We start from the raw sequence: 16111 nt of genomic DNA on the forward strand, positions 1-16111 counted from the left end.
AGGCCAATTAGAATTCAGTCTGAAGGAGCTGCTCTACTGTTTGATGATTGGTCACGCTGGAGAGTGGCATAAACCCTGCATGAGGAAAAAAACAGCACAGTTAATATGCCAACAGTAATGATTTTACATATATCTTGTATTTCTTATGTCAAGTAAAATCATCTCAGTGTGGTAAAGCCTGGATTAGACTTCACAATGAACCAAGTACACAATAAATATTGTATTATATTAATATGCATTGTGTATACTAAGGCTGAGTACTTAGGACAGCTATAGTTCACCATAGTGCTATACTGAGATATAAACTCTGAGGATATGAATGGAGGTCTGTTTATGGAACTGTTCTATGTGTCTCTGTGCTTGTCTGCAGGTGATAGCGTGTGAGCAGCAGTTTGACTACTCATATGACGCCCGCTGTGATGTGTGGTCTCTGGGTATCACTGCTATAGAGCTGGCTGATGGAGATCCACCGCTCGCTGAGATGCATCCTGTAAAAGCTCTGTTCAAAATACCACGGTGAGACACCAGAGGGCACCACATGCACACTCTAAAGACAGAGAGAAAAGTGTAGAGGGGGACACTGAGGAGAATACAGGAATAGAAAAAGAGCGAGAGAGTGTGGTAGATTGAAAGCTGTGTAGATTTTAGCAGAGAGAGAGAGAGAAAAGAAAGGAAGATAGACAGGCCTCTTCTCCTCAAGCTTGCCCTCTCTGCTTTGAGAAGAATAATGCACCCTGAGGAGAGCAGAGGATTCCACTGTGCTGAGAGGGAAACACTGCTGTCTATCACAAAAATGCTCCATTGATATCATAAAAGCTGTTCTTGTTCATAATAACGAGGAACAATGTGTTTTGAAGAAAGCTATTCAAATGTCTCGTTCGGCTCCAAAGGAGATTTCACTGTGTTGGATTTTTCTTAGCTGTCTTCTTTGCCACACTGAAGGTTTTCCTTGTCAAAATTCCACTTTTGCATCCCGTGATTAAATCTCAATGAAGTACATTCAGCTTGACATTTTTACGCTTTTTTCCCAACATAATCAGGTAATCTGTCCCGACATGGTATTCTGATTAACGATTATTTGAGTGCTTTGATGGTGGAAGCGTTTGACCTTCTGTCATCAGTACAATCACACCATTATCTCCCACAATGCAGTGTGGCTGTGCCCTCTGATTGCAATTTGCATGTGTGATTAGCCTTCTCCTTTCTCATTGAGATGAGGCTGACACTCTGGCTCCCAGCACAATGTTATCTGCCCCTCACCAAGCCCACAGGAGAGGTAGGCTGTTAGCGGCTAGTGTGTTGCTAACGTTACACAGGCCTTAGGTCTGAAGAACAGTAAAAAACATGTGCGCTGCCCAGCATTAAGGACACTATAGCAGTTCTAAAAAGAATTCTTCATTAAATCGCTGATGTTGCAGCAGATGTCCTGGTGGCCTTGGTTTGCCTGAATAGCACAGATTTCAGTGTACCCAGCACTGATGAGCTAATCACTGTGTTATGTCTGTGTGTGTTCTGATTTAGTCCGCATACACTATGAAATCTGCAACATGAGTGCAGAATATACATATGTGGATTCACACTTCAGTTCCGTCCTTTCATAACTTACATTTTAGTCTCATAGTAGTTACTGAATATTTCATAGTAGTTATCTAAGAACTCATTACTCATAATTACTAAGTAAATCGTAGACGTTACCGAGCAATTCATTGTATTTGCTGAACTCATGACTGATTCATGGTAGTGACTGAATAATTTGTAAGTTGTTGAAAAATTCATAGTAGTTACTGACTAATTCATAGTGATTACTGAATAATTCATAGTGGTTACAGAGTAATACATAGTTATGAATATTTCGTAGTACATAATGAATAATTTATAGTAGAGACCAAGTAATTCATAGTAGTTACTGAATTAGAAGTCATAATATTAATAAATGAATAATAATCCTAGAGTTTAATGGGCTAAAGTCTGTTTGTATCTAAACTGTAGATGTATGCTTTCAGTATCGAAGTATTCAGTAATCAAATAATTTCCTTCAGAGGAAGAAGATATGATTATACGATACCATTCGCTGCTGGTCATCAGTGTAAGATTTGTATTGCATTGATTTTATAGCCATGAATAGTCTTCAGACCATCATAACATTGTTTAAGGTGATATGCTACTTGCTACTCTCCCTCTCCCTTCTTTCCTCTTTCTCTTTTCTTCATTCTTACTGAAATGAAAATAGATATATGGGCTGGGACACATAAATCAGTAGAATAGGGACCTTTAGCAGGGCGGAGTGTGAATAAATCAGTGTGTGTGTGTGCGCGCTGAAGCGTGAAATGATTCTGTTAACATGTCATCTGTCGGCGGCCGCACACACTCCCTCGTCAGGCTGCCCTCCGACGCTGAGATTATGAGGGGGCGTGTGGAGACTTCAGTGTGTCAGTGGGAGATGTTCAGCTCATAATGAAGGACATCTGTGACTGTGTACAGCCGTTCAAAACAAGGTTACAGTTTGGCTGAATATAATCTCTAAAAAAAAAAACTCATGCATGTAGATAACTAATGCCTTTGTTATCGATACCCTATTAATATCCCATGTTATACTGTACAACTAGCATCAAAATCATTTATATTAATATGAGATGGGCCTCTCTGGATCACTGCACCCCTGAACTGGATGACTTTGTTTTTTTGGCTGTCAGGCTAACCGTTTTGTCAAAGATCACACTGCATTGGCACAGGTTATAGAGCATGCCCCAGTGACATTGTTAGACATTTGGAGAGATGGGTAGAGTTCCCTAAGCCCATATTCAAGTAAAGCTGTTGTTGAATGAAATAATGACTTAAGTTGTTGTAGAAATAATCTAGAAAAAACTTGTGTAGGTGTGACCAGGTCAAAGAACTACTTATACTGCGTACTCTTCAGAACTGTGGTGATTCTTCTTGGTACATCCAGCATCTGTCAGCACAGGAACTGAAGCTTGTTAGGTGCTATACTTTTGGAACCTTTGTGGCCTGAAACAAAATGCTAAAACTCCAAAATAAGATGTCAACAAAAGCAAAGCAGTCCAAGTGCTGCATTCAACAGACTACAAACCCAGAGAAGCATAATGGGAGAAGTACAAATCCATGAGAATTTTACTAAAGTACATGTAACCATGTAAATGTAACTAACTACCCACCTTTGGACATTCCCTTATGAAAATCATCTACAGTAATACTACAGGATTTCTATAATAATCTTATAATGAATTCAGATAATTGCTGTAATTTATTATACTATTTACTCTATAATAGATTATAGTATGTACTTAGTATATCATTATATAGTATAGTACAGGGGTCGGCAACACTCGGCTCCAGAGCCATATGCGGCTCTTTTACTGCCCAGAATTAGATTTTTAGGTAAAATTAAAATAATCCTCCTTTGCAGTACAATAAAGCTCTGCAGATCGTTCTAACACACCGTTATAACACAGTTTTAACAACAAATGTTCCTAAACGCTGGAGTTAATGTATAACTGTTTATTCACCCTTTCACCCTAAAGATCGGCGCTCAGAGTGCTGGTCACACGGCGACACAGACAACAGTCTCACCTAGCTAGTAGCTAACGAAACGGCAAAGAGAAAGCTTTAAGACAAACATCAATAATTTGGAGAATAATGGACTTATTTGCATTTATAAGCACTCCAGCTGGTTTCCTGAGACGTTTAACATGCAACAAGAAACTGTCAAACACTAAAAAGTCGCGAGACTGAAGTCAGCTTCTCATTCACCAGCTTCTTGTTCGAATGTTAACGTTCCACCTTAACTGGTGCAGCGGTCAGCTACATAGTTAGCTACATTCTGGCGCCTGAGGCACAATTTAAGGTGGAACGGGAAAACTCGAACAAGAAGCTGGTGAATGAGAAGCTGACTTCAGCTTCATAAAAAGTCGAACGTTGAGAGACATTTTACAAGGAACTTGAGGAAAAGCTTCCTGCAGAAGCAAAGTAAGTCAGCGTTTTGGTTTATATTTTTAGCCTATACTAGGACATTAGCACATACTGAGACATATTTACAGCCGAGATGGTGAAACGTTACTTCAATAAAATGGAACGTGGCTCCCATGTGGTTTATTTTTTGTTGGAACTTGACAAAATGGCTCTTTCTAACATTTGGGTTGCCGAACCCTGGTAGAATATATATATTACTATAAAATAGTGCTGTGGGAATACTAACCTATCTAAGTATTATGCAGTATTGTAGAACTCACTTTTTGATTCCTGTAGTTATAGTATACTGTAGTCCTGTTACTATAGATTTTTAAAAATTTTATAAAGGGTTGCCCCCCGAAGTGTGAGAGATTGCTCATTAACAGACATGGCAGGAAAGCACTTGTGCATACAGTGTACATCCACAGCTTGTAAGAGCGGTGCATATTTGCCATCAAAGCTTCAAAGCCAGAGTTGTTTATGATGTAAAGGATTCTGGAACTAATCCACATGTTTATCAGTTGCTCACCCAGTAGAGCTCGCAGCTCATGTTCTAGCATGGAGGGTTTTCTTGCCCTATTTGCATTCATATTTTCATTTCTTCCTCACTAAGCATAGCCTCTTCATATCTGGCAGAAATATGCAGCTTTGAAAGATGTGCCTCATCCCTTCCCCTCTGTGTTGTCGGTAGACATAAACGTAACGCTTCCCCTTTGATATATCACGCAATGCAAGAGTCGAAGTTATCGGAGATGAGAGTAATGGGGCGAATAAAAGACCAAAGCTGTAAAAACCGTTAACTGCAGAATTAATTACTGCCAACTGAGACAATACTGTGATATTTCTGATGGGGATTTAAATGTTAATTACACTCTCCATGCTGTAACCTACCCAACCATAAAAATGTAATATTGACCCCTAGTCTTAGTCAGATATCTGAAGTATACTAGACCAATATTTCCAGTCCTAGTACTCTTGTATTGCGTATTGTAGTGTTTGTACCTGCTGCAACACACCTGGCAAAACTTAACACCTAATTTCCAAGCCCTTCATGAGGATAAAACAATTGTATTTATGCTGAACAGATGATTAATTTACATTGTGAGTCCAGGGCCATAAGAGAGAAACAGTGTACCAGATAATAAATAACCAAAAAACCAAACAGATATTCAGACAGACTGGTCTAACAGGAGATGTGTAATTACTTGAAAGATAATTCAGTAGTACCAATAATACAGTAAAATTCTAGAAAAGAGAATAAGGATTAATCATTGCTAGCTTACTAGTTAGTCATTAGGTGGACTGATACAAGCACTAATAGCTGCACAGAATGGAACACAGTCCTCTTGCTTGTGCTGTCCCACTGAGCAACAGCCTCAAATCTATTTTTAGCGTGCGAGCTGCTCACGGTTTGAACCGTGACTTTGACTGCTTTTCTCAGAAATAATCGCTGAGGAGCCGCTACGGTTGCTTGGTGGTTCAGAAAAATTGCAGGGCCTTTTGTATGTGGCAGATTACTATTGACAAAATGTCTGCTGGCCCATCTATCATACACAGCCCAGGACGGCGTTAGATTTTCAGTGTGAGTCATGTTTGTATGTCTATCTGGCTTTTTTGTCCCCAGCTAGTTGCTGTCATTGTTTTCCATAATGTTTCTAAGGTTGATGAGTTTAAATACTTAATGTGTTATTTCATTTCCTTGTTGAAGATGGATGTCTTTTATGCCTGACAGTTTTACTGTAAGTCTAAAAGCGCTTTTTGTGGCTGTTTAACGAATTGTCATGAAATTGTCTATATATAAATGTTTTATGCATGCATCAACCTTGAGTTTGCAGACTGATAGAGAGAGAGGCTGTGTTTGTGTGGGGATGGGTGTGTGTGGGCAGGCCTCTTTATGATGGATGAGGTGAATTTCCAGTGGGCGATGAGCAGGGGAAGTCTCTATCTGTGTGTGTCTTTTGCCTGTCTGAGGCCAGCAGGGCACTTATAATGCAACCATCATCATGTACAATAAGTCACTGCTTATGCCAGCAGTAAAAGCACACTGACTCATAATACCCAAAACACTATTAAGTAAAAAGGGGCTTTTAAAGGCAGCTTTGCTCTGTGTTTGTGTCTTTCAGTCATACTGAGAGTGCATGCATGTTATTGCTTTAATGCTTATCTGTGTGTGTTAGTGAAATAGCTCAAATATAAAAACTGGGAGTGTGGCCATATATGTAGCTCTTTGTGAGAACCAAATGTCCCCAGATGATAGGAAACAAATAATTTGATGTTGTGGACACTTTTTGTCTGGTTCTTGTAATGCCAGCCCCCTCCAAAATACAGTTTATTTTTTAAGAAAATGAATAGAGAAAAGATTTTCTTTTGGTTATGGATGTTAAATTAAGATTTAGGATTATTGTAGGCAGAACAGTATTTAACTACAATAATGCTGTAGGAGTATCCCAGTAGGAATACCTCACAAAATAGGAAAACGCATTTGTGTGTATGTACATTTTCATACAAAAATATCTTAACCTTGAAAATCTGAGAAATACAGTGGTGATATTAGGGCTACTACAATCTTAAAATTTTAGTTGACGATTAATTGCTGCGGTTAAACATTTGCAGTTATTAAATTACAAGCCTAAAGTGGTCTAACTGGCTGATTATCCATCGTACTTGCTACTTATATTTACTTACTAGCTAACAGTATTTGTCCTGTCAAATCAATATTGTGCAAACACTGTTGTGTACACACACTTACACAAATGTCTTCTTTTACACAGTTATATGTAGAGATAATCAAAGCTGATCTTCACGAGAGTAATAATATAAGCAAAAACAATCATTCTGCCAACATATGTGCTAAAAAAGTTAGCACTGATAATGTTCAATTGGTTGCTATCTAGATAACAAATAAACATTATCAGTGCTGCCCTTGAAGCATGTTAAAGCACCAAGTAAGTTTTTTGTTTTCATATGTTCCATGATATGTCACTGAATGTGTTTACTGCTTTGTTTCATTTACATGTATTTGCCTCAACCCAATGCACTCAATTCATTTTGTTTGTTGCAGCATAATATGACTGAAATCTAATGGCTGTGGAAAATCATTGCGATCAGCGGATCATGTGATTACATAATAATTGTGACAGGCTTAGTTAATATACGAATTCAGGTCCAATAAAATGGTCCTGACTTTGTGAAGTGCTTTTTAAAAGCTTTAGATTATAAATTGAAGGGTTCAAATCTTTTGGGTGCTGAGGTTAGCGTTAGGTGTAGGGTTTAGTCTTAGAAAATTCTTAGTTTCCATGGTGTTTCACCATTAAGAAAATCTCATTTAGTCTAAAGGGGATTTTTAATGATGAAACACCACTGACATTAGAGTTGGTCCAAGATTAGGCTTAATCCATGTCTATAAAACTGACCCATAGGAATAAAAGCAAATAGGCCTGCACACACACACACACACACACACACACACACACACACACACACACACACACACATATCTATACTTCAGTACTGAACATTTTTGAACTACACTCAGCCCTAATGGCAATACCCCAATGATAATACAGTAGTAAAATAATGGTTGTTATACAATAATGGGTGTGTCTGTGTGGGTGTGTCTGTGTGTGCTTAGCTCTTTGTGGGACCAAATGTGAACAAACATGAACTTTTTGATGTTGTTGGGGCATTTTTGAATACAAAAACTAAACTTTTATTTGTGAAAAGTGAAAAGACCAAACATCTTCAACTCTTAATGTTAGTTTATGTAACCCACTTTTATTCAGAGCAGTTTTGGAGCATTTCTATTGGTCTGTCCTTCATGAAGCCTGTAATGTAAATGGTGATTTTCAACTTATATTAAAATATAAAAAAATGATTTTCTTTCTGTCAGCGACATTGTGGCTTCCCTCCGGTTCCTGAGATTGTGGTGGGCTGAGTTTGTTGTAGGTGTATCATTATTTAGCTTCAGTAATACAGAAGGCAGTTGCATAACCTACAACAGTAGGAAAACAAATTTGTGTGTGTGTGCGCATGCACGCGCATGTGCCTGTGTGTTTGTTTGTGTGTGTGTGTGTGTGTGTGTGTGTGTGTGCGTGCGTGTGTGTGTGTGTGTGTGTGTGTGTGTGTGTGTGTATATGTCTCCGGCTTGTCATCCTAGGCGTAACTAAGCGATGTTCTGAGCCCATTGCTGACAGCGTGTGCGTTTGGCACTGTGCTCTCTGACATGCGTTTAGCTGCTCCGCACCTCCATTAGAATAAACCTCTGCTGTTTACATGCTGTCTCTGTGCCCTTCACAAACACATGGCGAGGGGGAGAGATGGCGGCAGACTCTACCCAGCACAATGAGCTCCTCAGCGCCATCAGCCATGCTGCCTTCACTTTGTTATGTAGAAGCAGCTCGCCTCAACATCAAGGCGAGAGCGTAGCTGCGGGCTCGCATTATAGTTAGCACTGAAGGAGTCAGTTATTTTCCTTTGATCTGCTCTTCAGAGAGGACTGTCTGTCTGAATTTCTATCAAAGAACGGAGTGACTTAGAGCAGCCGAGAATGACAGATTACCGGCGAGAAAAAAAAAGAAAACAGTGCTTAACAGGGGTTTGGTTTATGTGCCTGGCTGCTTTGTTCCCGCTGATAGTTTATGATGAAAGAGAGAGAGGGGATGTGTTTTTAAGTAGTGTGTCTGTCCTTAAACCTGTACTGCACCTTGGACTTTGTCTCGTGGTTGAGACTTCAATCAGCACTAAAGTACGGCGATTAAGAGTTACTGAATAAAAGGAATATCTGGGGGGAAAGGGAGGGTGAAAAATAAAGGATTTGATATCCGTCTGGCAATTAAGCAATTAAATGATGAAATTGAATCTGGTAATATGTCATGGAGGGCCAATCTGTCCCAGATGAAAGTTTTTTGGGTGCTTGAACTTCCTCCAGCGTTTTAGCCCTGGCTCTTGTCTGCTTTGCTTTGCTTTGCTTTTGAGAGGTGTCTCCAATACGTAGTCATAATCAGTCTGGCTTGAAACGCCAGTCTTTAGATTTCCAGTTCTGGAGGAATTTGAATGAAACAGCGGCATCCAGCAGGGCCAGTACCTTGTTTGCCACTGCTGGTGGGTGGGTGTTTGTCTCCTAATGAATGGACCTAAGCCAAGGCTGTTGACAGGAGAATTACTTGCTCTCATAACTCGGCCTCACCGTGGCAGATGCCGCCTGACAGACGCTTTTAGCCTCGGCTCGTTTGTCATCTTCCAGCAGACCGGCTCAGCCCTGGCCTGCACCCAAATTCAGCCTCTACTACTTCAACACTCACTGATCTACTTCTAGAATCTTTCTACTCAGCTTGCTGGGTGTGAATCCTGATGAAAATAGAAACTTGGAATATGTTATCAGAGGAAGCTCCCTTTTAAACGTCCATATCCTGAGGCATGTTATTCACTAACTAAATAGAGAATGCAAAATGCCTCAGATGTTATTAATTTAACTTAATTTGGACCTGCCAAAAGCTCTGTGAGTAGTAAGGAGTTAATAATGTAATTAATGTAGTGTCAGAGGAAGAGCTTGTCTTATCAGCATATGGGTGAGAAAGGCTGTGTTAAGGGCAAGCAATAGAAATTACATTACAGTAAAAAATCAAAGCTGAAATTGTTGCTACTTGCATAAAAAGCATTTTTTACTCAGTGGAATATTTTGATAGACGTGTGTTAGCTAGCTACTTTCTGCCAAACTTTATTCTACATTTCTTGCCCTCAACCAGTCATGGTTGGTCATAATGTTGGACAGAAAAGCTAAAAAATATATAGTGTAATTCCTGAAGAAAATGCAGAGTTATTATGCCACTTGAGTAGTTGCTAGGGGGTTGCTAAGGTGTTGCCGAATGGTTACTATGGTTTTTAAGCGGTTGCAAAGGTGTGGATAAGTGGGTATCCCAGGTGGTTGCTAGGGTCTTGCTAGGTGGTTGCTGTGCTATTGCAGGTAGTTGCTAGGGTGTTGCTAGGTGGTTGCTGTGGTAAAATGTTGTTTGAGCCAATCCTTTTTATTATCTGCAACATGCTTTAAATTCAAATCATTACTGAAAGACTTAGCACAACAGCAATATACCAAGTAAAAAATATCTTACCCGAATGTTTGCTGCTATAGCATCATCGTTAACTTGGCGCTAACATAATACTGCAAATCCCATAAGAGCGCTATAAGAAATTAGCATTGTTGCAGTGGTGGAAATTGGATAAAAAGATGAATGAAATTTTTTATGAAGCAAATTAATATGTCTCCGCACTGCCATGTAGTGACATACTCATCATTTGATTGTATCTGACTTTCATTATGAACAAAATTAAAAAGGTCCGATTCATGTGTGTATGTGCAGTGTTTTACAACCTTTTGTGCATGTCTGATCCAATCAGATTTTAGAACTGAACCCATCTGCCCCTACTAGTACTGACTGCAGAATGCAGGATGGTGAAGCTAGGTAGCATGAGCTTAAAAGAACTTGCTCAAATGGGTAGCGAATCTAGAGAATCACAGGCAGGCTTGGGCTATATGTGAATCAGCCCCATCTTAGGAAGTTCATATTTTTTTATGATCTTTTGCTAGTAGTGTTGTTCTTTGGTCCACATGAGACCAAAAATAATCAGCTTTAAATCTTTTGTTATCAGGAAATAAACCAAAGTGGAGACAAAATTAAAGTCATTTTAATGGCTATTTTTCTTTAAGACTTAAGCCTTAAGAGTGGAAAAGCTGAGCCCTCTTAGCCCATTTATACCAGCCACTCCTGCCCTAACTTGTTATTGCAAAAAAGATTAGGTAAAACACAAGAAATAAACACTGAGTTTGAGAAAATGACTTAATACTAATGACATTATCGGTCCATGCAGCAAGATAATTTTACTTACTTAAGTTGGTTCGAGTCCAGAATTGAATAGGCTCTGATAAGTTATCAAAAGTTTGAAATAAGTAGAAAATGTTATTTTGTAGATCAAATTGCTTGAGATGAGATTTATTACAGCACAGTAATAAATGAAATACACTGAATATTAGCAAATAATTCTTATTTTTTTTGCATTCTTAATTTTAGCACACTGAAAAATTGAAGGCCAAGGAAGAAGAAAATACATTTGCTGTTGAAGTCAAATAGTTAATACTAGTGGAGTATGATCTTGAAATAGGTAGGCAAACCCATATTTAATTTAAAACTAGTCCTTAATCTCAGAGCATACATCTTAAAACCGAAATCACAACCAGGACTGCAGTGAAATCTCCACCAAAATGTATTGACAACTGAACAGAGAGACAGAGAGTGAGAGAGATGACACCGGCCCACTGAAGAACAAAAAAGGTTATGCTGTTTGAACATCAGAGAGAAAAGATTTATGAATGAAACAAAACTATACCCAATAACAGGGTGAGGAGAGCAGAGAAAACTGAAGGAAAACTGGATGTCCAAGTCCTAAGTCAGGCACAGGTGCACGACAACAAGTGACTGAAAGACAGTGAAAACAGAAAGATAATAATTTTCTAAAATGCTGGGATCACCTAAGTTTGGGCAGTGAAAATCTAAGTGTCCTTTCATTTTCTGGTAAGTGAAGCATGTTAGGCCATTGCCATTGAATAACATATAAACATATTTCCAGATTTAAGGTATTAAGTCTTGGCAAGCACAGAACAATTAGCAGTGTAGGTAAGCGTGTCTGAGTTAACTTACCCTGCTGCTGCTCCACTGCTCTCTCATTCTCTTGCTAGTTACCAACACCTTAATGAGTCATATGAAAATGCTGTGTAAGCGATTTCATTTTTTTGGTCTCCAATTTTTGATCACTATTCAACCACAAACCTGCAATTCTCATTCTGTCTGTACATGTAAAGCATGCAGCCTGATAATCCGTTAATAATCCGACTAATAGCTCAATCGGAATAGAACACGTCCATGTAAACACCTCAATCGGAATAGTCTAGCCCGATTGAGGCCATTCGGAATACAATTTCTATCCGATTGAACGAGGTGGGTAAACCTCTAAATAATCCGTTAAATAGAAGAATAATAGCCATGTAAACGCCTGAATCCGATTACATCCCAATCGGAATGTGTAAGCATGTTCTACGCATGTGCGTCGCGTCATGGCGAACGTTTATACCGTTCAACATGGCGGAGCAGAAACTGGTCTGCAGAGGAGACGAAGTTTATGCTCTGATCTTTAAAAGGCGGCGGTGGGACGGACGTCCAGTTTATGAGTCTCAGAACACGACGTCTTCCTCTCGCCGCTTCCTTTATAAGTACATGTGAAGCACGTTTTCCTGAATCTGACCTCATTTGAAAGCAATTAAAACACCAGCGCGTCAACTGGAAACTCATCTCACGCGGACTGGACCTCACGTGATGATCGCTGTCATGGTAACGTTTACTCTAAGCGCTACTCCACGCATGCGCGTCATTTTGCATCGGATTACTTGTAGTGCTCATGTAAACGAAGATTTTCCATCCAATTGTTGAACAGAGTGTGCATATAAACACCTCAGTCTGAATCTGTAATCCGATTGTATTAAATTGGATTGGCAAAAATCTTTGCATGTAAACATAGCCATTGTATGTTTAAAAGTATCCAGGCATCCCTTCTAGTTCAGCTACTTTAAGGTGAACCCATTGCTGACACAGGCATTCAGTTGGGCACTCGCAGCTTATACAATCTACAGAAAGGCATTACTGTTGGAATAGGACACATGAAGCTAAGGTCATCATACTAAACGCCACTGCATCAACTAGAGGGGTATAAAGTACCCCTCCGAAACATTAGGTTGTGGAGTCGTGAAACGGTGCACCATCCAGTACCTTTGGGATACATTGGAGTGGTGTTTGTGATCCAGAGCTAATCGTCCACCGTCAGTGCCTGACCTCATTAATGCTCCTGTGAAGGCTGAATGCAATCAAATCCTCACAGCAATGTTCCAACATCTAGTATAAAATGTTCTCAAAAGAGGCTGTTACTGCAACAAAGGGGAACAAGCTCCCTGTTAATTCCTATGATTTCAGAAGAAACATTGGATGAGCAGGTGTCTACAAATTTTTGGACACATAGTGTATCTTGTAGTTTTAAGTCTTGAACAGTATCTCTGCTAGATGCTATATGTTCCCTAGACTGTAGCCTCATTGTGTTCATGTTGAATCTGTTCTGACCTTATTCTTTTTTTTGCTTTGAACACAGAAACCCATCTCCTACACTCCGTCATCCGGATCAGTGGTGCAGAAGTTTCAGCCACTTCATTGCTCAGTAAGTACTGTTTTTTTCCCATGGCTGGTATGCACCTTTCTAATGTTTTTGTGGTGTTAGAGGTGACTAGACTAAGTTTCTCATGTGTTTTGAATGTTTAGGTTTGTTGTGTCCATTGTACATTTGTACATTTGCTTGTAAAAGCTCATCCACAGTTACAAAAGGCCAATTTTTAGACAATTCTTAAAACTCAACAGTGTATCCACTGTGATATAAGTCATGGAAATGTATCCCATCTATATATTTATTGCATAAATGTTCATAAATTGTTGAGTAGCATTCATGTGCATAAAAGTTATCATTCAAATGGAGCGCGTTACTTATTAATATGTAGATTTACTGTGCACATGCACAGTATTTTATACTTCCTTACAGGGAAAAAACATTCGCTCTAGTTTTTACTGAATGTACATTTTGTTCTTAGAGTGTCCTTTAATGTGTAGCACGTTTCTCGTTGACGTCTCCTTCTATTATTAATATCACTGTATGCTGATGAAGCAAAGTTATAATGTAAGCCTTTTCCATGGTTGAAATGTTTTACTGTTCTTCATTCTGAATCATGGCAATAGGAAATATGACTATTTCTGTATGTGCAAAATATGCACTGCCAGCTTACATCCACAGTGACCTCACCAAATTTATGGTCTAATTCCGGCCAGTGTTTGCTGTTGAGGAAAATGGTAAATAAAAAGGAGAAATTCAATAACTGTGAGCTTGTGTGTGGAGAATAATGCTTGCTGTAGCTCTCTATTTGTGTGTGTGTGTGTGTGTGTGTGTGTGTGTGTGTGTGATAGAGAGAGAGAGACAAAGAAATTGAAAGGCTGCAATTATTATATTATTGCTGGAACTGAAAATCTTCAGAAAAGGCTTGTGTGCACAGCAGGAGTCCGAAATTGGCTCATTTATTTGTGTTAGTTGTGAATTTGTCAGTGAGGCAGGTCTATCAGACAGCCCTGATGAATTAAAAGCCGAGACTGGGTCATATTAATAATTTGTAGTATTGCAATTTGGGCTTTTCATTGCTCCTTACCAGGTTTATGATCCCTAACAAACATAAGAAAACCGACGTGCCTTCTCTTTATATTTTCCTGTAAGATATCTCAATACTCCAAAATGTCTCATTTTCGTTCTCCTTTTCAAAGGGGCCATATCACTGAAAATGCATTTTCCTTATTTAAAATAAGAGTTTGATGTAGGATGTAAACAGTGTTACAGCTTCAAAGTGTTCCATTCACTCTCCAGTCAAATAAAAACAAAACAGCCTGGTTTGAATTCCTTGGTTTTGTGATGTCACAAAAACCAACATGTTTAAATATATCTACCTTTTCAGCCTACAGTGCTTTAGTCTTGCCTGTTCACTTTGATGTTATGAGAAGTGTTTCAGTCCAGATTGCTTTTAGAATAAGATATCATTTCCATATCAGTCTTAAAGATAGAATACAACTCACAGTATGTTTAATTCTGTGGGGAAAAAGAGAGGTTGGAAAAATGATTTGTGTCTGACTTTGTATATAAACCCACACAAATGTCATACCTCAAACAATAAAAAACAAATAAAACACAATAAAAATGTTGATATTGACACCAACCAAACATACAATTCAGAAGTGTAAATTGTATGCGCAACACAAAATCCCTGTAGGTTGTTAATTGGGTGAATTAAGAACTCTCAGCACATCCCACCATGCACCAGCAGAAAAAGGCTAAATGTTCAGCAGTGGCCAGAAAAGCATTCCAGCATATCCTTTAGCGTGCAAACTGCTCGACAGCTGCCTGCTGTGGTCTGTTACATGAAATGCAATTTTACACTGCAAAGAGGCTTTTTATAAATGGCACCCTCAATATCTAAAGACATAAATGACATAAAAATGGGGATTAGAGGACTATCAGGTCAGAAATAATTCTTTTGAATAAATCCAGACAATGTGTGAGTGAAACAGTGGTGCTTTAGTCAGAGGAGGGCAGACAATGTTATCAGGTGGTGCAGGCTGTTTATTGGACACCTCCCTCTCCTAATTGAATGAAAGCGTACTGCTGTTCTCTCGCTAATAAATGCATCAGCAGTGTCCGTAATTGTGCAGCACAATTGCTTTCTCTTTCGTATCAGCATGGCCCTGCTGTTAGGAGCCCAGCCATGCACAGCGCTAATGGCGAAAGCTTTGGCGTAATGTTCTGATTCTAATGGCTTCTAGAACGGCTGTCTGCAGAATGGCAGAGGTGATAGGCAGACAGGGTGAATTTCAGTGTAGATTAGGATAGTGTCATTAAGATACCTGTTGTTTGTCTTAGCCCAATGCTGCTTGCTCTGTTGTCATATGCTTACCTATTCATTGAGCTTGAAATGTGTCTCAGATATTGTACTGTCATTGGACTTTTTCTGTGTAATAGAATGAACTTGCTAAAGATGTTGGCTCTGCAAAGGAGCTATTGTCCTTAATATGTCCTATTCATGTTATATGTACTTGTTACACTAAATGATTTGCCACTCTCCTGCTATTTATGTCCTCTTAAAGGGGAATGGCACACAGTTTCTAAATTTCTGCAGAACTGTTTCAGAACATTTCTGTTAACAAAATAATAAAAAAATAATAGTGGTTTGATGTGAAATGATGATTTGTTAGTTGTTTTTTATTCTTTAGTTCTTTTTTTATATTTCTATTTCTGCTATTTTATTTAATACCATAAATGACCACTGAACCCACATGTGCCTTTTGCATTTTATATGTAATACTGGTAATGGTAAAACAATGATAATATGATAAATGATAAAAAAATGTAAAGTATGTAAAGTTTTTCTGTGAGGTAGCTTTTAGAAGTGTTAAATGTCTCACATGTCTGCTTCATAGCACTTCTGTTGTGAACAATTATGACTTGTTAAGTTTCTCTAGAATGG

General features: G+C 38.8%; 1 protein-coding gene across 3 annotated transcripts in view; it reads left to right on the plus strand.

Annotated features, from left to right (window-relative positions):
* The window catches only part of myo3b (myosin IIIB), a 115982-nt gene that overhangs the window by 19649 nt on the left and 80222 nt on the right, over nucleotides 1-16111 (plus strand). For all 3 annotated transcript variants that reach the window (XM_036566144.1, XM_036566151.1, XM_036566159.1), the window contains 2 exons: nucleotides 371-516; nucleotides 13153-13218. In XM_036566144.1, the coding sequence (XP_036422037.1) occupies nucleotides 371-516; nucleotides 13153-13218 (212 nt within the window). The remainder of the gene's footprint in view (nucleotides 1-370; nucleotides 517-13152; nucleotides 13219-16111) is intronic.

The sequence above is a fragment of the Colossoma macropomum genome, unplaced genomic scaffold (assembly GCF_904425465.1).
Source record: "Colossoma macropomum unplaced genomic scaffold, Colossoma_macropomum, whole genome shotgun sequence".
Taxonomy (NCBI): domain Eukaryota; kingdom Metazoa; phylum Chordata; class Actinopteri; order Characiformes; family Serrasalmidae; genus Colossoma; species Colossoma macropomum.